This window comes from Saccopteryx leptura, chromosome 9 (genome assembly GCF_036850995.1).
Source record: "Saccopteryx leptura isolate mSacLep1 chromosome 9, mSacLep1_pri_phased_curated, whole genome shotgun sequence".
In the NCBI taxonomy this organism is placed as follows: domain Eukaryota; kingdom Metazoa; phylum Chordata; class Mammalia; order Chiroptera; family Emballonuridae; genus Saccopteryx; species Saccopteryx leptura.
The window spans coordinates 3,148,384-3,174,820 of record NC_089511.1 but is presented as its reverse complement, the minus strand read 5'-3'; the positions used below and the strand labels follow the sequence as shown (position 1 = coordinate 3,174,820).

Here is a 26,437-nt window from a genome sequence, read left to right as displayed (position 1 = left end):
AGGACCCAGGTTTGATACCCCAAGGTTGCCAGCTTGAGCGTGGGCTCATCTGGTTTGAGCAAAAGCTCACCAGCTTGGACCCAAGGTCAGTGGCTCGAGCAAGGGGTTACTCGGTCTGCTGAAGGCCCGCGGTCAAGGCACATATGAGAAAGCAATCAATGAACAACTAAGGTGTCGCAACGCGCAATGAAAAACTAATAATTGATGCTTCTCATCTCTCCGTTCCTATCTGTCTGTCCCTATCTATCCCTCTCTCTGACTCTCTCTGTCTCTGAAAAAAAAGGAAAAAAATACCTATATACTGCAAAATCACCTGACCAGGCGGTGGCACAGTAGATAGAGTGTCAGACTGGGATGTGGAAGACCCAGGTTCGAGACCCCGAGGTCGCCAGCTTGAGCGCGGGCTCATCTGGTTTGAACAAAGCTCACCAGCTTGGACCCAAGGTCACTGGCTTGAGCAAGGGGTTACTCAGTCTGCTGAAGGCCCACGGTCAAGGCACATATGAGAAAGCAATCAATGAACAACTAAGGTGTCGCAATGTGCAACTAATGATTGATGCTTCTCATCTCTCTGTTCCTGTCTGTCTGTCCCTGTCTATCCCTCACTCTGACTCTCTGTCTCTGTAAAAAAAATTAAATTAAATTAAATGAAAATTTATATACCGCAAAATCCGCGATATAGCGAAAAATCGGCGGTACAAATTAAATATATCCAATTAAAAAATCTGTGATATAGTGAGTCCGCAAAAAGTGAACCCCCATATGGCGAGGGACGACTGTAAACTTGAACTGATCTGGCCGGGCTTTGAAGAATAAAGGACAGGATGTCATGAGGAGACTATGGTGGGGGGACTGGGGGAGTGTTAGTATACACAGACCCAGGGATAAGCCCCCCCAAAACTGAAATCTGCCTTTGGCCTCCGTAAGCAGAGGGCAGGGAAAGACTGCAGAAACCTGCTGGCCACTCCTGCCTGGTAGGTAATAGAATTTATTAAGGGAAAGTTACATAGGAGGCATGTCTGGGGCAAGTGCAAGATGAGATGGAGCCCCTGCCACTTGGCAGGTACCAAAGAATTAGATGGGGTAAAGGGGTGGGGGGGCCTAGTCCCAGGGCCTCTAGTACGTGAGTACCACCAAGTACAGGAAATTACTTCACATGCTTGACCAGGTCAGGACAACAACCTGTTCCAGGAACTAGCACATAGCAGGAGGCAGGGGAGGGTGCTGACTCGTGTCAGTATGAATGTCCGTTACTATCAGATAGTCCCCAAGGGGACTTTTCAGAAAGCAACCTCCGTTCCAGCTCAGGGGACAGACAGACAGCAGCCGTGTCATAGAACAATCTCCCCTCCACAGGTAGGAGTGGAAAGTCAGAGCGGGAAGTGCTTTCCAGGCACGGGTGCTGAGCCGTGCTGAATGATTCAGCAGACGAGAGGGTGAAGGCATTGCCGCTGGACCGTGACTGTCCATGTCCTGGCCTGCCTCCCTCACTAGGGCAGAAGCCAGGAAGGGAAAGGGAGCATCTGCTGACATGGCTTGTCCTGTGACCCTTCTTCAGGGGACAACCCCCTGGTTACTTTTTCTTGGGGAGCCCTAACCTGCGCCTCTTTCTAGCAAGGGGCCCTTAACCTAGCCAGACCGGATATGTCGTCTCCCAGGCCTCCTCCCTCGTGTTAGCCTAGGGATGAACTGGGACCCAAGTCAGGTCTGGGAGTTTTAAAGAAAGACTATGGAGAACTATGAAGAAAGACGTGTATTTCTGGAACCAGAACTATCAGAGTTCGGGCTGTCACCAATTCAGCCAACAGAGTAGAGTCAGGGATGGAATCTTTATGGGGGCTTGATTCAGATGGCTTGGCAATCTTGGGAGAAGGGGTTAAGTTTCCAAATTGCCTCAACCCCCAAACCCCAGCCCACTTTTTAAAAATATATATATATAAGGGGAAGAAAAGGGTGGGTAAGGGTTTTGGAATTTCGAGGGAGAGTTGATCAGATCATTGTCAGCGTTAGTTGGATCACAGCAGGCATTCCATCCTTGGGGAACAAAGGTTTTGCTCGCGGTCCCCTGGGGCAGAAAGCTGGGTCTGCTTTCAGATCTTGATCTGTTCCTGTGTGTGCTCTGATAGGGACCAAGCCTGTGACCTCTGTGCTTCGGGACAGTGCTCTAACCAACTGGGCTATCCAGCCTGGGCAGATCTCACGAAGTCGTTGAGGCTTGGTCAGGCACCCCAGTTCCTGGAATAAAGCTTTTACTTGCATCAGACATTATGCCCACTGAGTATAACCACCAAAGAATTGATTAAACAATTCTCCCAATCTTTTTATTTGGCTTAAGCTCATTTTCACAGAGCTTTGGTTACTTGCCACTAAGACGGCCTTTATTCATACAATGAATGATTTTTAACTCATGCCACCCATTGGCTAAATCCTAAGGCGTTTCGGACACCAGTTAAAGCAATTGTGGCGGTTGGTCCTTTGGGTGGGGGGTGGGGGTGGGGGGGCTTGGGGGGGAGGCAGCTCAGACACACTAGTATTTCCTGCACCAGAAGGGACCCTTCCTAAGCCTCTATACCTGACAGCCTCTTCCCCAAAGAGCCAGAACCTTGGGTCTGCGTGGGTATCTAGGAACAGATGCCCTGAGTGCCAGGAGGACAGGCAAGTAGAGGGAGGCACAAAGTGGAGCCTTCCTTGACCCTGGCCCTGCAGAGAGGCCCAGGTAGCCCAGGTGCTGCCCAGCCACCAGCCGCTTGTGATGGAGGGTGTGGGGCAGCGCAGATTTGAGTGGGGGGGACCTGCAGGAGAGCGGGCTTTGCTGGACCGGGAATCCTGAACCCCAGGGCCGGGCGGGCTCAGGAGCAGCGGTGTGTCACAGCTGCCATCTAGTGCCAGGTGTCACCTTTTGCAGGTTGTTTACCGGCCGTTTCCAGCTGGAGGGCCCTTTGTGGGCCCGACGGAAGAAGGAGGTCATTGCCTCTGCTTTCATTCACAGCAGGAAGCACCTCAGAGTCAGACTTTTGATATTGAAAAGACCGAAAGCTAACAAGCCATCTCTCACCTAATCTCCTGACATAGTTTTAAGCTTGTTTTGTTTGAAGCTTGTTTTATAGACACAAGGGAGTGTGAGCCAAGTCACCACCGGCTTGCAAGACAACTGTCATTTCTCAGGATAATTTTAATGACCTGCTGCAGCCGGACAGCCAGGGAAACAAACTGTCCTCCTCTGCCCAGCTGTCTCATGACATTAACCACATTGCCCATGAAAACCAATAAAAGCCAACTCCCCACCTCCCTTGGGGCTGGTGGTGCTATCATCCTGGTGCCTGGACCTTTCCACTCCTGCAAAGTAATAAACTTTTCTATTTCAACCTCCCCACTCTTTGTAAATTCTTTTACAGCCCACCTCTCTGGCCAGCCTGACAGATATCATCTCTACTATGGCTTATTATACATACAGTCCCAGAGCCAAATTGACTGGCTGGGGCAAAGGGTGATCATTTCATAAGAGTAAATTTGTGTCTCATTCCAAACCACTAGGGTTCTATGAATTAGATAAAAGACAGAAATTTGGAGAAATCCTGTAATGGTGATATTTATGATTCAGGGTTCCAGCAGGTAGCTCACTCCAAAGGGGTGACTGGGGATTATTTTAATGAAAGGGCTACTTGCAAAGGAGTGGGAAGGGACCCAGGGAAGCCTGCTGGAGTTAGTGACAGTAGGAAGTGGTGCCATCCACAGGCCTGATGGAGCAAAAAGAGGGAGAGGACCCAGTAGGAGCTGTTCTGCAGGGAATGGCCACCTGATAGGCACTGTGGCCCCAGTGCTGGCTCTTGGTTGGCTCTCTGAGAAGCACAGCCCAAGAGGAGGACTCATTGTAAGAGGTATATGAAGGGAGCACTCCCAGGACAGACTGGAAGTGGAGTGGGAGAAGCAGGGCACAGAAAGGGAGGAAGCTGGGACAGGTATGACTCAAGCAGGTCCTGTAGAACAGTGGTCCCCAACCTTTTTCTGGGCCACAGACCGGTTTAATGTCAGAAAATATTTTCACGGACCGGCCTTTAGGGTGGGACGGATAAATGCACAAAATAAAATTATGCGACCGGCGTAAAAACTGTGGTATTTTTAAAATATAATTGTCGAACTTATGAGACAAGCGTCAAGAATGAGTCTTAGATGGATGTAACAGAGGGAATCTGGTCATTTTTAAAAAATAAAACATCATTCAGACTTAAATGTAAATAAAACGGAAATAATGTAAGTTATTTATTCTTTCTCTGTGGACCGGTACCAAACGGCGTACGGACTGGTACCGGTTCGCGGCCTGGGGGTTGGGGACCACTGCTGTAGAAGGCAGTTTCAGCCTGATCCCTGTGGGCTGAAGTGCGTGTTGGAGTGCATGTTGAACCTCAGAAGGCCTGTCTGGCCCTGGCCGGTTTGCTCAGTGGGTAGAGCACCAGTTCAGCATATAGATATCCTGGGTTTGATCCCCAATTGGCACACAGGAGAAGCGACCATCTGCTCTCTTCCCCTCTTGCAGCCAATGGCTTGATTGGTTTGAGTGTCAGCCCCAGGAGCTGAGGATAGCTCACTTGCTTTAGGGGTGGCTGGGATGGGTAGCTCCCGGTTGGGTGCATGTAGGAATCTGTCTCTACCTCCTCTCCTCTCACTTAAAAAAAGAAGAAAAAGTCTGCCTGGAGGCAAAGAGTTTGACATTGAGACTCTCAGCCTGCCAGTCACTGCTCAGGTGGGAGGGGGTAAGAGGAACCCAAGCTCTGGCCCTTGAGAATGTTCAGCTGGGGCCCTGTGCTAACTCCTTGGCTGCGAGAGCAGTCCTTAAGCACAGCCGAAGGTGCTGGGTGTGAAAAGAGCACCCCGAACATCAGTACAAATACAGCCAAAGGAATCTGGGTGCGGAAGGACACCTGCTTCAAGTGGAGAAGGAGCCAGTGTGACTGGGCGTCAGCTGACTCCTGAAGAAGGAAGGTGCTGAGATGGAGTTTGGAATACAGAGGTTTATTTATTTATTTATTTTGAGGTTTATATTGAGGCCAGGGTAATGCCTGTGAAAGATAAGCGGAGCCCTGGAATGCAATCAGGTCTGAAGTCTCATATTGACTCACATAACCAAAAAAACCAAGTGTGGGCTGGGCTTCAGGCACAGCTGGAGCAATGTATTCATGGGGGCCACCATCTTTCTCTCTGCTCCTTATTTCTGTGCTCTGCAGGCAGGCTCTTCTTGATGATTCTGAAGTTTTTTGGGGGAAAAAAGCTAAGAAACAACAAAGACCTCTATAACTCAGGGAGGTATTTTTGGTTTTCTGAAATTGGAAATTTGTTAAAGAACTGCTGCCCTGCCCAGGTAGCTTGATTGGTTAGAGGATCATCTGGATGCGCAGAGGTTGTGGGTTCAATCCCCGGTCAGGGCACATACAGGAATAGATCGATGTTCCTGTCTCTCTCTCTCTCTCTCTCTGTCTTCCCCCCCTCCTTCCTCTCTCTAAAAAATCAGTAAAAAAAAAACCCCAAAACAACTACTTCCCACTACTCTTCTTTTCTGCCAGCAAAAATGTACAAGTTTTAAAGGGCTCTTGGTGGAGACTTGGGGTTCTGAATGTTAAAATGGTAGGAGGAGAGGTGGGGTGGCGGCTGCATCTCAGGTGTCAGTCTGCCTGAAGAAGCTCACGTCCTCATTACAGGGAGATGCAAAATGGCTTTGAATAGCTATTTTGGTTCATCAAGTACATCATACCTGTACTAAAGAAGCGCCCCAGCCTGGCCTGACCTGTGGTGGCGCAGTGGATAGAGCGCTGACCTGGAATGCTGAGGTCGTGGTCCTGAACCCTGGCATTGCCAGGTCAAGGCACAAAGGAGAAGCAGTCAATGAACAACTAAAGTGAAGCAAGTATGATGTACTTGCTCTCCTCTTTCCTCTCTGTAAAACTGGAGTGACCAGTGAATGCGTAAATAAGTAAAACAGGTCTATGTCTCTCACTCTCTCCTTCCCTCCACTCTCTAAAAATTAATTTATAAAAACCCATAGGTCCTTTATGGCGGACACTAAGTAATATGGGTCTAAATGGCTACACTGCGCTCCCTGGGAGGCAGACACTGCTGCATCTTACTCAAATTTGCCTGACGGGGGCCTTAAGGCAATTATTTATTAAATAATTGAATAAATTTCAATCCCAGAAGCTGGGTCCATGCGTTAATGAGGTGTCTGCTACAAATGCTAAATTATTCGAGTTGCTGACAGAGAAGTTAACTGAGCACCAGGACCTGTTCTGGGTGTTTACCTTCCACCCTCTCACACTTCGCTCTTTTTCCTCCCGGGGGCGGGGCGTGCTCAAGCGCCTATCAGCATTCTGTGCGCTCATTGGTCAGTCCCGAAGCCCGTCACTGCCAAATTCCGCCCTAGCCACGCCCCGCGCTGTCCGCCGAACTGAGAGAAGGCGTGGCCATCGTCTCCCCGCAGACTCTGCCAGTCTTCTCTCGTGAGAATCCGGACGCGCTCGGGACCGGCGCGGAGTCTGAGGGAGCGCGGTCCCAGGTCCCAGGGAGCCGGCGCGCGCCGCGCCCCGCCCCTTAGCACGCCGCGCCCCGCCCCCTCGCGCGCAGGCGCCTCGGGACCGGGCGCACGCGCGCGCGCACCCGGCAGCGCCTCAGTCTGGGCAGCGGGACCCGGCGGGCGGAGGCCGGGCAGCTGAGGTGCGAGGGGAGGAGCCCGCGCCGCCGCTGCCGCCGCCGGAGGGGAGCATGTCCGCGAGCCGAGCCAAGAAAATGAAGATGGCCACCAAATCGTGCCCGGACTGCGACCAACAGGTGGGCAGCGGGCGGGCGGGCGGCCGTTGGCGGCGGCGGTTGGCCGTAGCGAGGCCGCGTCGCCGAGTCCCGGGGCCGAGCGGTGGGCCGGACCGCGGGCAGAGCCGGGCGGGCGGGAGGCGCGGCGCGGGCGGCGGGGAGACGGCGGGGGCCCGGTCTCCCGGCCGGCGGCGCGGAAGGGGGCGTGGGCCGGAGCCCCGCGTGCCCGCCCGGAGCCGCGTCCTGCCCCGTGGCGGGTGGCTTTGTTCCCGTGCACCGTGTGCGGGGGCCCGGCCGTGGCCCGTGAGCGCGGCCCCACGATGTTTCCTTCTTAAATGTCAATAAATCGGCGATCGTAGGATGCTTTTGAACAATTTCCATATCCGAGCCGTTCTTAAAGAACCGTGTCCCCCTGCGCGTCTTCTGCGCGGTGTGTATGACGGCGCCTTTTTTTTTTTTTTTTTTTTAACAGCGGGAGAGTCAGAGAGAGAGATAGACAGGGACAGACAGACAGGAACGGAGAGATAAGAAGCATCAATCATCAGTTTTTCGTTGCGACACCTTAGTTGTTCACTGATTGCTTTCTCACATGTGCCTTGACCGTGGGCCTTCAGCAGACCAAGTAACCCCTTGCTCGAGCCAGTGACCTTGGGTCCAAGCTGGTGAGCTTTGTTCAAACCAGATGAGCCAGCGCTCAAGCTGGCGACTCCAGGTCTTGAACCTGGGTCCTCCGTATCCCAGTCCGAGGCTCTATCCACTGCGCCACCGCTTGGTCAGGCTGGCGGCGCCTTTTTTTTTTTTTTGTATTTTCTGAAGCTGGAAACGGGGAGAGACAGTCAGACAGACTCCCGCATGCGCCCGACCGGGATCCACCCGGCACACCCACCAGGGGCGACGCTCTGCCCACCAGGGGCGACGCTCTGCCCCTCCAGGAGTCGCTTTGCCGCGACCAGAGCCACTCTAGTGCCTGGGGCAGAGGCCAAGGAGCCATCCCCAGCGCCTGGGCCATCTTTGCTCCAATGGAGCCTCGGCTGCGGGAGGGGAAGAGAGAGACAGAGAGGAAGGAGAGGGGGTGGAGAAGCAAATGGGCGCTTCTCCTATGTGCCCTGGCCGGGAATCGAACCCGGGTCCCCCGCACGCCAGGCCAACGCTCTACCGCTGAGCCAACCGGCCAGGTCCTGGCGGCGCCTTTTTTAAAGACGGGGTTGCCGTGCCTGCCTGCAGCGGGCTTCTGCCATCGCTTCTTGCTTCCTGAACCGCAACATTCCCGCCGTCGGTGGCGTGAGCGCTGAGCAGCCTTGGGACCGCAGTCACTGGCAAGCTCCCAGCATTCCAGGACTTTCTCGGCCCCTGGCCGGCACACCACGGCCGCAAATGTGTTTCTAGCTCACCAGCAAGGCCTTGGCTTCCCAGGTTTGCAGGGAATGGCGTGATGATAACGGTGCTTAGGGAAGACCAGAGCTGGGGCTTGTCACCGGGTCAGCTGCCAGCAGGGGTCATGTTTACTGTAAGCAGTGTCCCCTGGTAACACAGCTGATGGGCCACCTGTGTCTGGCTGGCTGGCAGGGCCAGGGTGCTGGGAGAAGGTTAACCAAAGGTCCTTCCTATGGAGGTGTCCTGCTTGTCTTGTTGCTAACCCTAAATAGGGTGCTCTGATGTGTTTCCAAGGGGCACCTTTCCTTAATTTTGTTCAACAATTGTTTATTTTTATTGACTTTACAGAGAGACATTGATCTATTGCTCTACCTATTCATGCATTCATTGCTTGATTTTTTTTTTTTAGTGGGGGGTGGAGAAGCAGAGAGGAAGGGAGAGAGATGAGAAGCTGTTCATTGATTGCTTTCTCATACGTGCTTTGACCCTTGACCTTTGGGGCTCCAGCCAAGCCAGTGACCTCTTGCTCAAGCCAATGATGTTAGGCTCAAGCCAGTAACCATGGGTCATGTTTATGATCCCACGCTCAAGCTGGAGGCTACAGCAGACCGAGTGACCCCTTGCTCAAGCCAGCGACCTTGGATTCAAGCTGGTGAGCTTTGCTCAAAGCAGATGAGCCCATGCTCGAGCCTGCGACCTCGGGGTCTTGAACCTGGGTCCTCCATATCCCAGTCCGACGCTCTATCCACTGAGCCACCACCTGGTCAGGCTCTTAGATTGATTCTTGCATGAGCCCTGACCTGGGATCAAACCCACAACCTTGGTGTTTGGCGACATGCTCCAGCTGAGCTAACTAGCCAGGGCATTATTTTATCCTTTGATTATCTTATGCATAGAATTATTTTTTAATTCCATTTTTGGATTGTTTATTGCCAATATATCGAAATAAAACTGACTTGTTTGGTGGTCTTGTATCCTGCAACATTGCTGAATTCCTTCATTAGCTCTAATACTGTGTGTTTATGTTGGATTTATATATATATATATATATATGGTCATATGTATGACTTGCAAATAGAAGCTAGATTTCTTTTAGATTTAGATGCCTTTAATTTCTTTTTTCTTTTTTTGTATTTTTCCAAAGTTAGAAGCGGAGAGGCAGTCAGACAGTTCCTGCATACACCGGACCGGGAGCCACCCGGCATGCCCACCAGGGGGCGTTGCTCTGTTGCAACCAGAGCCATTCTAGCACCTGAGGCAGAGGCCACAGAGCCATCCTCAGCGCCTGGGCAAATTTTGCTCCAGTGGAGCCTTGGCTGCAGTAGGGGAAGAGAGAGACAGAGAGGAAGGAGAGGGGGAGGGGTGCAGAAGCAGATGGACACGTTCGTGTGCCCTGACTGGGAATCGAACTTCGGACTTCCACATGCCGGGCTGACGCTCTGCCGCTGAGCCAACTGGCGAGGGCCTAATTTCTTTTTTTAAAAAAGATTTTATATTGCCTGACCAGGTGGTGGCGCAGTGGATAGCGCGTCGGACTGGGATGCGGAAGGACTCAGGTTCGAGACCCCGAGGTCGCCAGCTTGAGTGCGGGCTCATCTGGCTTGAGCAAAGAGCTCACCAGCTTGGACCCAAGGTTGCTGGCTCCAGCAGGGGGTTACTTGGTCTGCTGAAGGCCCACGGTCAAGGCACATGTGAGAAAGCAATCAATGAACAACTAAGAAGTCGCAACGTGCAACGAGAAACTGATGATTGATGCTTCTCATCTCTCTCCGTTCCTGTCTGTCCCTGTCTATCTCTGTCTCTGTAAAAAAAAAAAAAAAAAAAAAAAGTTAAAAAAAAAATTTTATTTACTGATTTGAGAGAGTGGGGGGGGGGATGGGAAACATGAACTTGTAGTTGCTTTTGTATGTGCTTTGATGCAACAAGCCTGGGGTTTTGAACCAGCAACCTCAGCATTCCAGGTCCACATTTTATCTACGGCGCCACCACAGGTCAGGTGAGATGCCTTTAATTTCTTTTTCTTGCTTAATTTTTCTAGCTTTCCATTACAATATTGAATAAAAGCAGCAGAAGCAGAGATGGGTTTATTTATTTATTTATTTTAGAGAAATAGGGAGGGAGGGAGAGAAAGAAGCATTCATTTGTTGTTCCACTTAGTTGTGCATTTACTGGTCGCTTCTCATACTTGCCCTGACCGGGGATGGAACCAGCAACCTTGGCACTTCAGAGCAGCAGTTGGACTGACTGAGCGGACTGGCCAGGGCTGTGTGTGTCTTGTTCCTGGTCTTGGGGAGGGAGTTTTCAATCTTTCCTGTTGACTATGATGTTAATTGTGGGTTTTTCATAAGTGCACTTTATCGTGTTGATGAAGTTCCCCTTTATCATTTGTTCAGTGTTTTATCCTGAAAAATGAAAGACATTACTACCACCCAGGAAATGCCAAGAGATTTAGGAACCCTGTCAGGAATTGGGATCGAAGATCAAATATAGGACAGAAGATGTTCTTAATGCTTTTATCACTTAAGAAATTGCAGGGCTTTTAAGGAGCTCTGTGCCAGGAAGAGGGGGCAGAAATGTGTGTGTGTGTAAATACATATATTGTAATAATATTTTATTAATTGATTTTAGAGAGAGAATGGGAGGGAGGGAGGGAAGGAGAGAGAGAGAGAGAGAAAAGCATTCATTTGTTGTCCACTTCATTGTGTATTCATTGGTCGCTTTCCCTTGTGCCTTGTCTGGGGATTGAACTCGCAACCTTGGTGTCTTCGTATGATGCTCTGACTGATCTAGTCGGCCAGGGCAATACAGCTAGTGCTCAACTTACGACCACGATTGGTTCCGATAGACCGTCGTAACACGATTTGGTCGTAAGTTGAGTAGGCTATATGTACAGTACTGTGAAATGATGTTATAAAAATCTTTAAGTCGGCCCTGGCCGGTTGGCTCAGTGGTAGAACGTCGGCCTGGCGTGCAGGGGTCCTGGGTTCGATTCCCGGCCAGGGCACACAGGAGAAGCGCCCATCTGCTTCTCCACCCCTCCCCTTCTCCTTCCTCTCTGTCTCTCTCTTCCCCTCCCGCAGCGAGGCTCCATTGGAGCAAAGATGGCCCGGGCGCTAGGGATGGCTCCTTGGCCTCTGCCTCAGGTGCTAGAGTGGCTCTGGTCACGACAGAGCGACACCCGGAGGGGCAGAGCATCGCCCCCTGGTGGGCGTGCCGGGTGGATCCCGGTCGGGCGCATGCGGGAGTCTGTCTGTCTCTCCCCGTTTCCAGCTTCGGAAAAATACCAAAAAAAAAAAAAAAATCTTTAAGTTATATTTTATTATAATTTTCTTTCATTATTATATATCATAATTTTCTTTGTTAATTTTATGCCATTTGTATCATCTCTACATCGTTTTGTTTCTTATTTTTACATTCGTCAGGTTTAAGTAAAACACTGCATTACCAGTACAACTGGTTTAATATTTGCAAAGACAATTTCCTCTTGGTAGACATCTTGGGAGGGGTTTGATGAAAAATATCCAAGACACAAAACAAATTGCTGTACCGAGTCTGTGATAACAGTTGAAATGGTGCACGCGGAGATGGTAGTGCTGCTGGAAGCTGGTCCGCACTGTCATACACCCAGCTGGGCAACGCTTGCGCTGCCAGATGCGGAGCAGTCATGGCTAGCGATTGTGGTCATAAAGTCTAATGGTCGTAAGTTGCATAGGTCATAAGTCGATTGATATTTATATATAGTATATCTTTTTGTGTGTGTGTGCGTGTGTACAGTATTTTTTTCTATTATCCCACAGTGGTTCTTTTTATTTTTTTCTTTAATCCTGTTAGTGTCTGGCCCTCTTCCCCTCTCCTGTTCAAAGTTTTAGAATCATTTTCAGTTCTGTTTTACCAACAGTAATGATTTTGTGTCCAAATCTTGTTCCTTTTTTGACAGAGTTCTGTCAAATGTATACTTTTTAGTTTTTTATAAAGATTTTATTTATTCATTATAGAGAGGGGAGAGAGAGAAGGGGGGAGGAGCAGAAAGCATCAACTTCCATATGTGCCTTGACCAGGCAAGCCCAGGGTTTTGAACCGGCAACCTCAGCGTTTCCAGGTTGACACTTTATCCACTATGCCACCACAGGTCAGGCTATACTTTTTAGTTTTTTAAAATACATTCCCCCTGCCAGCATACCAGAACAGGCCAACAATCTCTCATCCTAGGATTTAAAAAGTTTATTTAGAAATTAATGGGGTGAGCCCTGGCCGGTTGGCTCAGAGGTAGAGCGTCGGCCTAGTGTGCGGAGGATCCGGGTTCGATTCCCGGCCAGGGCAAACAGGAGAAGCGCCCATCTGCTTCTCCACCCCTCCGCCGCGCCTTCCTCTCTGTCTCTCTGTTCTCCTCCCGCAGCCAAGGCTCCATTGGAGCAAAGATGGCCCCGGGCGCCGGGGATGGCTCCTTGGCCTCTGCCCCAGGCGCTAGAATGGCTCTGGTCGCAACATGGTGACGCCCAGGATGGACAGAGCATCGCCCCCTGGTGGGCAGAGCGTCGCCCCATGATGGGCGTGCCGGGTGGATCCCGGTCAGGCGCATGCAGGAGTCTGTCTGACTGTCTCTCCCTGTTTCCAGCTTCAGAAAAATGCAAAAAAAAAAAAAAAAAAAAAAAAAAAGAAATTAATGGGGTGACATTGATCAAATGAGTAGGTAGGTTTTGGGTAAACATCTCTAGAGCACGTGAACTGTTGTGTGTGTGCCTGTCACCCAGAATCACTTCGTTCTCTGTCACTGTACATTTGTCCCTTGTTACTCCCTTTTCCCTCCCCTGGCAACCACTTCACTTTTATCTGTGTTCAGTTTTATATCCCTCATCCTAGGATTGATGTCATAATTTCCTAAACCAATTCTTTCCTCCATTCTAATCTGTGTTGTAACTCTTCTGACACTGGGGTTTTAGAAAATGATGTTTGCACTTCACATTTCCGTGGGCTGTTCACGTCAGCATTATTAACCATTTGCTGTGTGCATGGAACTGGAAAAGACTAGGAGAATGGGTGTGATTCTATCTCACTTTTTATGAGGAGGTGGAGTGTAAATAAAATGTGATTTCTACCTTCAAGTCACTTACTGTGTAGTTGGAGAGACCACAGAAAAACTGGAGAAGTTTAATAAATAGTAAAATGTAATATATTTTATTTTCTTTTTTCTCTCTCCAGGTTCCTGTTGCATGTAAATCTTGTCCCTGTGGTTATGTATTTATTAATAGGAAACGTCTAAAGATAAAACAGTCAGAGAAATCTTCACCTTTTTCAGGTAAGGGCAAGTTTGCCACCTTTCCATCTTTTATAGATTAAAAACTAATTTTTCTTTTTTTTAAAAAATTATTTATTTATTCATTTTTTTTTAGAGAGGAGAGGGAGAGACAGAGAGAGAGGAGAGACAGAGAGAAGGGGGGGAGGAGCTGGAAGCATCAACTCCCATATGTGCCTTGACCAGGCAAGCCCAGGGTTTTGAACCGGCGACCTCAGCATTTCAAAACTAATTTTTCTAATTTTTTTTTTTTTTTTTTTTAGCGAGAGACAGGAAGAGAGAGGAATGAGAAGCATTAACTCATAGTTGCAGCACTTTAGTTGTTCATTGATTGCTTTCTCATATGTGCCTTGACCAAGGGGCTCTAGCTGAGCCAGTGACCCCTTGCTCAAGCTAGCAACCTTGGGCTTCAAGCCAGCGACCATGAAATCATGTCCATGATACCACGCTCAAGCCAGTGACCCTGCACTTACGCTGGTGAGCCTGTGCTCAAGCCTGTGACCTCGGGGTTTCAAACCTGGGACCTCAGTGTCCCAAGTTGACACTCTATCCACTGTGTCACCATTGGTCAGGCTGTTATGGTTGTGTTTTAAACAATATACAGTATTAGTGAACTCTAGTGCCATTTAGAATACATGACTGTGGGAGGGGCAGGGATGCAATCTTAGGCAAACAGTTCTTTCACATCCCCGAAATACATTATTTTTATTCATCTACACCAGAATTACGTATGAAGCCAAGAGCAGTGAAACAGAATGGTGAAGGAAGATAGAGAGGTCATGAAGTAGCAGCCATTCAGACCATATGAGACAGGGAAGAAGAAGACCTAAAAATACTGTCAGAAAACGTGAGAAACACGTATTTATCAGCCTATTTTGGGACAGTTTTTTCCTAAGCATCAAATTAATCTGAGACCTTAATTTGACAGAACTGAAGAAATTGGCATTGAGTTCCTGAATTTAAAGGCACAACTCATATTTTAGTTCAAAAGCATTTCTTCTATGATAGATGCTTATAAAATTACTGGTAGTTGTATTCCTATTGGAAAACCAGAAGAGTTAAAAGTAACATCCACCTGTTAGAAACACATGGCAGCAGACTGCAGAGATACAAACACTTACCCTTCAAATGCAGTTGCCGATGCTGGGCCAGTTGAAACTTAACCATGATGGTAAAGTTGAGGTCAGGTCTGTTTTCAGTTATGTTGCGTAGTATTTATAATATTATGCTCTTCAGTTTTCTTTGAAAACTGAGGTATTGTCTGTTTTCTCCACAGATGCGAACAATACCATGTCTTTGAAAGACTTGCGAATTCTTTTTCTATATGAATTTAAATTAGGACATAGTGCAGCCACGGCAAGTAGAAACATCATTTCTGTCTTTGGAGAAGGCTCGGTTAGTGAAAGGACTATCCGGTGGTGGTTTGAAAAATTTCGTTCCGGGGATCTGAGTCTGAAAAATGAGCCTCGAGGGAGACCCAGGTCTGTTGTAAATGAAGCAGAGTTGAGAGCCATGGTGGAAGCCAACCCCAAGGCAGCAATTCGAGGCCTTGCGGCAGACTTAGGAGTTTCTGCTACAACCATTTCTCGACACCTGGCTGCAATAGGAAAGGTGAAAAAACTGAATGAGTGGGTAACGCCACGCGACGGGTGAGCAGGCACGAAGATGTTTCAAGACATGCTGATCCTGTAAGGTTTACAAGCACAGAGGCCTGTGGGAGCATCACAAGCTGAGACAGATGAAATTGAAAGTGGTCTGGACAGTGGTTGGGTATCTATGAAGTTCCCACACGGGCAAAAACCATCATTCAACCAAAAAAGGATCCGGTAACTGCTTTTAACCCAAACTGATTTTACTGTTTTAAAACTAACAGTAGCATTGTCAAGAAGTTGAAATCATGTATCCAGAATTGCTCTGAAAGCATTCTGCATTGATCAGCAGAGTGCTCTATGCTTTTCCATGACTTTTTTTTTTAATTTAATTTTAATTTTATTTATTCATTTTAGAAAGGAGAGAGGAGAGAGATAGAGAGAGAAGGGGGGGAGGATCAGGAAGCATCAACTCCCATATGTGCCTTGACCAGGCAAGCCCAGGGTTTCGAACCGGCGACCTCAGCATTTCCAGGTCGATGCTTTATCCACTGCGCCACCACAGGTCAGGCCCATGACAACTTTTTTTTTTTTTTTTGTATTTTTCTGAAGCTGGAAACGGGGAGAGACAGTCAGACAGACTCCCGCATGCGCCCGACCGGGATCCACCTGGCATGCCCACCAGGGGTGACGCTCTGCCCCTCCGGGGCGTCGCTCCGCGGCGACCAGAGCCACTCTAGCGCCTGGGGCAGAGGCCAAGGAGCAATCCCCAGCGCCCGGGCCATCTTTGCTCCAATGGAGCCTTGGCTGCGGGAGGGGAAGAGAGAGAGAGGAGGGGGGGGGGTGGAGAAGCAAATGGGCGCCTCTCCCATGCGCCCTGGCTGGGAATTGAACCCGGGTCCCCCGCACGCCAGGCTGACGCTCTACTGCTGAGCCAACCGGCCAGGGCCCCATGACAACTTTTGACCACAGATATAAACTATGGGGAACTGCTGCAGACCAGCGCGGCTAGTAATTCTGGGTCCTGAGTGAGAACGGTGCGGAATTAAGAAAATAGACTCACCCAGAAAAGAGGATCGGGATTGGGAGGCCTCTTCAATGCTGATGGCAATATCCGAGAGCAATAGCCTCCAGTTTGCTTTATTATATAGCCATATGCAAATAAGGGAGTCTTTGATACAAAGTCATACATCTGAGGCAAAAACAGGAACTCTTAAGGCATAAACAGGAATCCCCCTACCATGCATAAGTGAAATCAACCAACATCTGAACAAACAAAGGCTGAGAGGAAGGGCATGTAAATTGCTTCCAGCAACATAAGGAAGCAGGTGAAGAGGGGCTATGGGATGAGTGCAAATACTCAGCTTCACAGCCAATATGGAGGTGGGGGGGAGAACTTAGCCTTTTGCTAAGCCTCGAATTTACAAAGGCTTTCCGCCCCTTGTAGTCTATCACAGGAAAGTTAACTGATTTGGGCAAAGAAATTTTACACATCCATCACACTCACCTGACCTTTATCAACAGATTACCTACCACCTTTTTTGTCATTTGTATATCTCAAGAAACAACATTCTCCAATTGAGAAGCAGTAATTGAAGGATTTGAATATATTTTAACAATGCTGAATTTTATAAATATGGTATATATCATTTAATATTTGGGGAAATTTGTCATTTGAGGACAGCAGTTAATGCTAATAGTGCAGATTCTGGTTGAATAAAGCTGTTTTGATTTTTTCCCCCCAAAATACAACAGTTTTGGCCTTGGCCAGTCGGTTCAGTGGTAAGAGCGTTGGCCTGGCATGTGGATGTCCCGGGTTCCTGGCCAGGACACACAGGAGAAGCGACCATTAGGTTCTCCACCCTTTCAGCTCCCTCTTCTCTCTCTCTTTCTCTTCTCTGCAGCCATGGCTCTATTGGCTTGAGCCCACTGGCCCCGGGCACTGAGAAGCCTCCAGCTCAGGCACTAAAAAATAGCTCAGTTGCACACCTGGCTCCAGACGGATGTTGCTGGGCAGATCCTGGTCTAGGTGTGTGTGGTAGTCTATCTCCCTTCCTGTCACTTGGAAAAGAAGAAAAAAACATATACACCATTTTCAGTCTGACCTATAAAAAGGGCAGTTTCATATGGTTCAACCTGATAATCTCCCAGACACTGGCAAAACATGGAGACTGAAATGTACCTCAGATACTAGGAAACTACAGCTGCTTCTGAGGTTTGGTCTTCATTGGAGGAATGTGGAGCGACCAAGCAAGCAGAGACTGAGCTAACGTGTGTTCCAGGAGAGGTGGGAGAGGTGTGACCTCCTCAAAGGCTCTCAAGAACTCAGACCATGTTTTTGAATAAATCAGTGACAGCACATTTCTAACACCAGAAGCCATGCACACGGCAAACACGTCTCAGCAGTGCCTGACCAGGCAGTGGCGCAGTGGATAGAGCATCAGACTGGGATGCGGAGGACCCAGGTTCGAAACCCCAAGGTAGCCGGCTTGAGTGTAGGCTCATCTGGTTTGAGAAAGGCTCGCCAGCTTGAGCCCAAGGTCGCTGGCTTGAGCAAGGGGTCACTTGGTCTGCTGTAGCCCCCCAGTCAAGGCACATATGGGAAAGCAATCAATTAACTAAGGAGCTGCAACAAAGAACTGATGCTTCTCATCTCTCTCCTTTCCTGTCTGTCTGTTCTTATCTGTCCCTATCTCTGTCTCTGTCATACACACACACACGCACACAAGATAGGTGGCTGTCAGAGCCTCTGGATGGTTTTGTAGCTGGACCACAGCTCCTCTCTGTGGTAGGCATCCAAGGACAGAGTTGGGGTGAGGATGCTGCTGGTTTTCTTCCTACCTCCCCCCTGACCACCTATGTCGGTTTCATTAAGGAGTAAAGAAATCCTAAAAGGGCCCTTCATAATTGTGATCACAGTAGTAATAATATTTATCTGTGATAGTATGTGTTTATCTTCTCTGCTAGATGATAAGATTCATAATAGTGGGGACTTGGTTTCTTGCTCCTAAGGTCATACCCTATCAAGGGCACAAGATCTGGCACATAGTGGGTACCTAATAAATATTTGTTAAGTGAATGAATAAATGCTAGGGCCCGTTTCATCCACTTTGTATAAAATCCTTATTTTGCTATCATTGTAAGTAAGGGATATGTTTGACAGAAGATAATTAAGAGCCTAATGAACAGTGGCTTATATAAGTAGATTTTGTCTTCTATAACTTATGAACATTTCAACTATACAAAATATTTGAATTTTATACTGATCACGTGTACACCAACCACCTAGGTTGTACCATAGACATTTTACTATACTTAACTGCAGCCTTTTTTTTAAAAAAATGCATTTCAGTATAAGTTGCAGGCATTAGTATATTTTACCGTAAATACATAAGCATACATGTCGCTCGTTACCAAGAGTTCATAGCTACTTAAGGTTCCTGTTGAGGTAAAATTTAAATTCAAATTCAATAAAATGCCTAAATCTCAAGAGTATTATTCAATACTAGAAAGCCCGGCGGTCATACGAAATGACTGCTGTTCTAGATATTATAAATTGTAATTAAAATGATTTGTGCAAAGGTGTCTGCTAATTCAAACTGAATTACCCAGGGCAGGCGGCGAGGACGCCCCTTTGCTTAGTGCCCCTCGGGGTTTCCCCCTTCTACTTGCTTAATTGCTTAAAGTAGAGTGCAATGAAGGAAACCACTGGCGGTACATTTCTTAAGAGCCACCGCTAGCTCAATAAATAAAGGTGATTTAAATAATAAAATGTTAATTCACATGTCAAAGATCTTGCCACAGTCAAATTGATTAGTTTCTAACTTGAAGTTTAAGGACTGACAGTGTTCACATTTAATATTCATGTCACCAGAGGAATGCTCAAAAATTAAAGTTTCTCTGTTTGAAACTGTTTTAATCCTTTTTGCGTTTCGGTCAGCATTACTCTGTCGTTTTTTTGCATTTCTCTCCTGCCTTTGTTCAAGGGACTCATTTTGTCGAGACAGGCTTTTTTGTCTTGCATCTGAGGCAAGCCTTGTTTCTCTATGCTCATCAGTCTCATTTTGCTGAGAAAGACGCATTTGCTCTGCGACTGAAGCAAGCCTTGTCTTTCTCTGCTCAGTGGTTTCTTTTTGTCGAGAAAGCCGTTTTTGTGCAGCTTTAGCTCCTTTTCTCTCCTCTTCAGTGCTGTATTTTCTAGGAGGCATTCTTAAAAGAAATTACGTTAAGACGTAGTTTTTATGTAAAACAGATGATTGCCAATGCAAACAAATGTTCACCTTCCCCCTGACCCGCTCAATTTGTGTTCAGCCGTGGCAACTTCACCCCATTGGCTAGTACAGTTACGCAAGCAACCAATAAGCTATCGGCGACAAACAGACACTTAAGCCGCATATAATAAAGATGTTCTGATGAATGCAAACCGTTGTTTAACACAACCCCTATTAAGATAGACTGTTACCACCAGCCCAGAAATTTCCTTCACAGCCCTTTCCTTTTATCCTCAGTCTCACCCCCCAAGAGGCAAACACTGCTCTGATTTTTTTTTTAACTGGCATGATTTTGCCTGTCCTAGAACTGCATATAAATGAAATCATATAGTATGTGCTCTTTTGTGTAAGATTTCCTTTACTAAGCATGTTTTTGAGATCTCTTTTGCTGAGTTATCAAGAATTTGTTCCTTTTAAAAGCTGATTAAGCCTGACCTGTGGTGGCGCAGTGGATAAAGCGTCTACCTGGAAATGCTGAGGTTGCCGGTTCGAAACCCTGGGCTTGCCTGGTCAAGGCACATATGGGAGTTGATGCTTCCAGCTCCTCCCCCCTTCTCTCTCTCTGTCTCTCCTCTCTCTCTCTGTCTCTCCCTCTCCTGTCTAAAATGAATTAAAAAAAATAAAGGAAAAAAAAAGCTGATTAATATTCCATAAAACGAATGTATTACAATTTGTATATTTATCTGTTTAATAGACATCTGTGTGTCGTCTCCCCCCCAATTTGGGCCGATTATGAATAAAGCTTTTATGAATATTCTCGCAGTCTTTTTGTGAACATATATTTTCATTTCTCTTGAATAAATACCTGAGATTTCAGAACCTGGGACATAGGCTATGTGTATATTCAGTTTTCCTAGACTGAATTTTTTCCAAAGAGGTTTTTTTTCTTTTCTGTGTGTTTTTATCAGGAACTATAATGTTTCTAAAAAGTCCCTCTCAGCGGACTTTGGGTTCTATCTTACTGGCCAGAGATAATAGCACATGACCACTCCTAAGTTATAGGTGGCTAGAGAGAAACGGCGATGTGATGGAGTTGTATTAGCCACTGTCAGTGTCCGCCACATTAACCAGTTCAAAACCCCCCACTGATTTAGAGACCTTTTAGCATCTACCACAGCTAAGTGGTCTCTCTGGGAGACTCCAGAAAAAGGATCTATTCAAATGAAACTTTCAGAAAACTCCTCAGGGCCTGGTTTGCAGGATCTGGATTCCTGTTTCATACCCTCTGGTACCGTTCTCCTCTGGGAAAACAGGTACTCTCTTCCTCGGTTACTCCTATTCTTCCAGCCCTTTGCAATAAAAACTTGAGAGTCATCCTGGAAATGTCCCTGACCGCCCTCTAGCCCCAGCAAAATAGCTCCTCAAGTTTTGCTAATACGGCCTTATATATATATTTTTATAAGAGTTTATTTGAACCAAAACGGCCAACATGCTGGGGAGCAGGATCTCAAATGCTCCTTATGGCCTTTTTTTTTTTTTTTTTAAATCCCACCACTTTCTTTTACTGGTCATCTCCATGTGCTTCAGGTCTGATAACCTCTCAGGCAGGCATTTTGCTGGACCACGCAGTCTCAACTTCAAATCTAATCCTGTTACTCCCCAACTTAAACCCTTTACTGCACCAAGGATAAACCCCAAACTCCTTTCAAAGTTTGCAAAGACTGCATAGCTGAATACAGCCCACTTCCCCAGCCTTAACTCTGCCCTACACTTGGTGTACTCACAACACCAGTCTGCCTTTGTCTACCTGCTCCAACGGCCTGGGGAGTCTTCACTTTTCGTGGGTCTTCACCTTTGACTGAACAACTCCACGTGACAGCCTTAGGGATTCGGCTTTGGAGACAACGTTTCCAGAAAGCCTTCTAGAATCACCAACTCTCAACAGTGGTTCAGGTGGCCTTCCCAGTGGCTTTGGACAAATCCTATTTGTCCAAATCCTTTTGTCAAAAACTGCACGTTTTTGAGGGCTGCATTCCCTTTTTTTTGGCGGGGGGGGGGGGGGGGGGGGGGGAGGGAGGCCATACTAGGTTGACCTAGCTGAAAATTCAAATAATAGGACATGGAATGAAAAGCAAATCTTCCTCTTATCCCTGTGGTGCTCTGTACCTTATTTTTCCAAATAACTATTTTGGAAGTAACTATCATTTTTTATTTATTGATTTTTTTGAGAGGGTGGAGAGAGAGAAAGGGGGTGGGGTAGAAGTAGGAAGCATCAACTTGCAGTAGTTGCTTTTCGTGTGTGCCTTGACCTGGCATGCCCAGGGTTTTCAACTTGCAACCTCAGCATTCTATGTCAATGCCTTACTCAATGCGCCACCACTCAGGCATTATATCATTCCTTATAGATCTAGCTCATTGTTTTGAGGCGCTGCAATGATTTAGTTGCATGCATACCTTAATATGCTTACGCAATTTGTTGATGCACATCTGGGCTGTTTCTGATTTTGCTGTGACAAGCAGTGCTCCAAAGTGCAATATTTTTGCACAAATGAATTTGGGTGGACACTATCTTAAAATTTTTAGGGATAAGATTGCTAGGTCAAAGGCTAGGTGGATTTTAAATTTAGATAAAAACGTTAGTCAACCGATTTCCTCTTCCCATCTTGATTCGACTGTTAGGCCGCCTGTCTACAGTAAACTGCACGTTTTTGAGGGCTGCATTCCCTAGTATTTACATTTGTGTCGCATAATTGGCCCTCAATAAATATTTAACAACGAATTTTATATCTCACCGCGCCGACTCCAGGGCTTGGCATATAGTAAACTCATCAGATGTCTACAACTGCTCAACCATTAATTAGAGTTGCTGACAGAGAAGTTAACTGAGCACCAGGACCTGTTCTGGGTGTTTACCTTCCACCCTCTCACACTTCGCTCTTCTTCCTCCCGGGGGCGGGGCGTGCTCAAGCGCCTATCAGCATTCTGTGCGCTCATTGGTCGGTCTCGACGCCCGTCACTGCCAAATTCCGCCCTAGCCACGCCCCGCGCTGTCCGCCGAGCTGAGAGAAGGCGTGGCCATCGTCTCCCCGCAGACTCTGCCAGTCTCCTCTCGTGAGAATCCCGACGCGCTCGGGGACCGGCGCGGAGTCGGTGGGAGCGCGATCCCAGGTCCCAGGGAGCCGGCGCGCGCCGCGCCCCGCCCTTAGCACGCCGCGCCCCGCCCCCTCGCGCGCAGGCGCCTCGGGACCTGGCGCGCGCGCGCGCGCACCCGGCAGCGCCTCAGTCTGGGCAGCGGGACCAGGCGGGCGGAGGCCGGGCAGCTGAGGTGCGAGGGGAGGAGCTCGCGCTGCCGCCGCCGCTACCGCCGCCGCCGCCGCCGCCGGAGGGGAGCATGTCCGCGAGCCGAGCCAAGAAAGTGAAGATGGCCACCAAATCGTGCCCGGACTGCGACCAACAGGTGGGCGGCCGTTGGCGGCGGCGGTTGGCCGTAGCGAGGCCGCGTCGCCGGGTCCCGGGGCCGAGCGGTGGGCCGGACAGCGGGCCCCGGACCGCAGGCAGAGCCGGGGCGGGCGGGAGGCGCGGCGCGGGCGGCGGGGAGACGGCGGGGGCCCGGTCTCCCGGCCGGCGGCGCGGAAGGGGGCGTGGGCCGGCGCCCGGGCTCCCGGCGGCCCCGGTGACAGCGGCGGGCTGCGCCCCGGAGCCCCGCGTGCCCGCCCGGAGCCGCGTCCTGCCCCGCGGCGGGTGGCTTTGTTCCCGCGCGCCGTGTGCGGGGGCCCGGCCGTGCGCCCTGCGCCCCGGGGGCCGCGCTCACGGGCCACGGAAGGGGCCGCAGCGTAATGGTTTTAAATTTCGGCGATTTGGGGGATTATCTTTTTTCTCTTCCATATGCTTTCTGTAGTTTTGACGTCTTTCATCGTGCATTCTTTCTCTGCATGGTCTGTAATTGGGACGTGATGGAATAGCGCCCCGACGGGGCCCGCCCCTCGCCCCCCGCGGCATCCCGTTAGAAGCGGGGCGCCTCTGCTTCGCGAGCTTTTAGTGTGTATCTGTTATATATCTATGATATACGTGGTCTCGTGCATTTTTTAAATGACTGCTTTCGGCGCAGAATTGATGGTGTTGGAGCTGTAATAGAAAATTTCTCCTTTTACTGTCTTCCTCTAAGCCTGCCTCCTTCTTGACTAGAAGAATAAAGCTTCCTCAAAGCCTTACCATCTAATGAGTCAAAACTCTCAATTAAAACCATCCGTAAGGCTCTTATTTCATTCCAACATGCGGATCTGGGTTTTTATTTTTCTTTTCTACCAAGAGGATTTTTTGAAAATGACTACCTCTCTCCTCCCCCTTTTCTTTCTTTCTACCGTCTCCCCCGCCCCCTCTTTTTTTTTTTTTTTTTTTTTTTAATCAGGCGTAATTTGAAATGGCTGGAGACTAATACCCTAATTTTAGGGCACCCTTGCAGGAGCGACCTGACGGGTTGATCAGATCGTGTAACAGAAAATGTTGAGTATTCTATCAATGTCTTTTATGGGCGGTGGTAGGGATGCTGATCGGGGAAAGCGTGTGGGAGGAGAATTACATAGTTTATTGATCTTAGGAGTTTGAGTGTGCTGTATAAAAATAATTGAGTCATGTTTTCCGTCGTGACGAGTTCAACTTCCGTTCTTGCCAAGGAACTGAATTTGTTAAAGTCTGACATAATTGGGCTTTGCGATTTAGGTTTCTTTGCAGGGGTTTGTTTCAATACTTAAATCATTTCCATTTGTTCCAGTTAACAGAGCAGAGGTAGAAGGTTTACGTGGTATGCACTAGGCATTCCAGTTTCTGCAGGGCACAAGTTATTGCAAATCCTGGCCTTGTTTTACTTGGTGTAAAGTAACCTTTTGGGGAAAATAACCTGCTTTTGATATTCTAGTTAAAGAAAGAAGAGAGGAAAATAAACTTATAGGAGTCCCTGCAACTGTTCAACAAAAATATGATCAGCATTTTATTTGGAAAAGATCACATTAAGTTTGTTTTTACACACATATCCCCCCCTCCGCCATTCTCCCCCCCCCCCCTTGTAGCTGTCATGACAGAATTTCATAGATTGTGTGGTTCAAGCAGCAGTAATTTATTTTCTCACAGTCTGGAGCCCGGATGTCCAGGGTCTTGGCAGAGAGAGAGAGAGAGAGCGAGCTCCCTGGTGTGTCTTCGTGTAGGGGCACTAATCTCATCCTGAAGGCCCCGCATCATGACCTCATCTAATCCTAACCATTGCATCTCCAAATGCCATCATATTGGGCGTTAGGGCTTCAGTATATGAAGCTGGAGTGGGAGATGGACACAGTGCAGTCCATAGCAAGCTACTTTGCTCTTAAATTCAGGAGAATATAATGTATATGGGGCTGATGAAAACTTTTGATGATTATTTATTTATTTATTTTAAGTGAGAGGAGGGGAGATAGACAGACTTCCTCACTTGTCGTGACTGGGATCCACCCCGGAACCCTTCTCTGGGGCTGATGCTCAAATCCACTGAGCTATCCTCAGCGTCCAGGGCAGATGCTGGGACCAGTGAGCCAGTGGCTGCCAGAGGTGAAGAGGGAGAGAGCCGGGAGGAGGAGGGTGGGAGGGGAGAGAGGGGAGAAGGAGGGGAAGGAGAGTGGTAGTGGGGAGAGGGGGGAGAAGGAGGGGAGAGAAGTAGATGTTGGTTCTCCTGTGTGCCCTGACTCCTGGATCCAACTCGGGATTTCTGCACACTGGGGCCAGCACTCTATCCACTGAGCAAACCTGCCAGGGCTAACTTTTGGTGATTCTTAAAAGTGATTTATCTTTTATGAATGTAACTTCTTAATAAAATAATAAATTGATTTTAGCATTCTGATTACTTGAAAGTGCAAGCTTTTTATAAACGAAAAACAAAATTATAATCCAGACAGCCATTTTTTAAACATTAAAAAAAATTAGATAACTGTTAATACAGGCTAAGTTGCCTGACAAATATTAAATTATAATTTAGTTTATAAATATAAATGTAAAATTTCTAAAGTTTGAGGAAATTGCTTCAGTTGAGTAGATACACACATGTTGACTGTGTATGTGTGTAGTTTAAAAACAGGTACAGAGAGAAGCAAACAAGGAAGATCTATATTTTTAGTTGCTTTAGAACATCCACTTTACATACCTCTATTGAAAATGTAGTTCTGAAACATCTAAACCACAATAATTTGCATTTTCAAGGATGTTTCACATTTACTAAACCCAAATTACTTAGCCATTTTTTTATGTACTGCTATTCATGATTCCTGTTAATTTTCTAGTATCTTCTGTTTATGTTTATGTTTTTGCCTTAATTTTTTTTTTTTTTTTTTTCTGAAGCTGGAAACAGGGAGAGACAGTCAGACAGACTCCCGCATGCGCCCGACCGGGATCCACCTGGCACGCCCACCAGGGGGGCGATGCTCTGCCCCTCCGGGCATCGCTCTGTTGCGACCAGAGCCACTCTAGCGCCTGGGGCAGAGGCCAAGGAGCCATCCCCAGCACCCGGGCCATCTTTGCTCCAATGGAGCCTCAGCTGCGGGAGGGGAAGAGAGAGACAGAGAGGAAGGAGAGGGGGAGGGGTGGAGAAGCAGATGGGAGCTTCTCCTGTGTGCCCTGGCCGGGAATCGAACCCGGGACTTCTGCACGCCAGGCCGACGCTCTACCACTGAGCCAACCGGCAAGGGCTTTTTGCCTTAATTTTTAAAAATAGAGCAGCTGGTTTTCTTTTCATTTATAGGAAATTTTAGGTGACCTACAGCAAACATGTCCACTATAGATAACTTATTCTTTTGCAGCAAAGGATATAAATGAGTTCTCTATAATATGGTTATTTTAGAGCTTTTATAAAAAAAAAAAATCAGTAAAACAGTATACAACCAGGTTTTTGTTTCTTGCATTTTTTTAAAACCTGTTTTACTTGTAAAACATGCAAACAACTTAGTTACATTTTTCAAGAAGTAGCACTGGCTGGATAGCTCTGTTGGTTAGAATATTGTTCCGAAGCGCAGAGGTTGCCGGTTCGGTCCCATTCGGCACATACAGGATCATCTTTGTTCCTTCCTCTCTCTACCTCTCCCTCTCTCTACTTCTCTCTCGCTCTCTCTCACTAAAATTTGTTTAAAAAAGAAAAATCGATGGCCAATAAGCCATCA

General features: G+C 47.9%; 2 protein-coding genes and 1 long non-coding RNA gene across 5 annotated transcripts in view; all 3 read left to right on the top strand.

The window, feature by feature from the left end:
• The first annotated feature begins 6,573 nt into the window (after nucleotides 1-6,573).
• LOC136381336 (uncharacterized) lies at nucleotides 6,574-20,084 on the top strand. The gene is made up of 3 exons (XR_010747057.1): nucleotides 6,574-6,816; nucleotides 13,369-13,465; nucleotides 14,739-20,084. It is a non-coding gene; the product is annotated as an uncharacterized lncRNA (long non-coding RNA).
• A 2,504-nt stretch (nucleotides 20,085-22,588) lies between these two features.
• The window catches only part of C9H16orf87 (chromosome 9 C16orf87 homolog), a 32,346-nt gene continuing 28,497 nt past the window's right edge, over nucleotides 22,589-26,437 (top strand). For all 3 annotated transcript variants that reach the window (XM_066349922.1, XM_066349921.1, XM_066349920.1), the window contains exon 1: nucleotides 22,589-22,719. In XM_066349922.1, coding sequence (XP_066206019.1) covers nucleotides 22,654-22,719 — 66 coding nt within the window. In that variant the 5' untranslated portion in view covers nucleotides 22,589-22,653. The remainder of the gene's footprint in view (nucleotides 22,720-26,437) is intronic.
• Nucleotides 22,678-26,437, top strand: part of MYLK3 (myosin light chain kinase 3) — an 84,335-nt gene continuing 80,575 nt past the window's right edge. The window contains exon 1 of the mRNA XM_066349910.1: nucleotides 22,678-22,719. The gene's annotated coding sequence lies outside the window, so the exon portion shown is untranslated. The remainder of the gene's footprint in view (nucleotides 22,720-26,437) is intronic.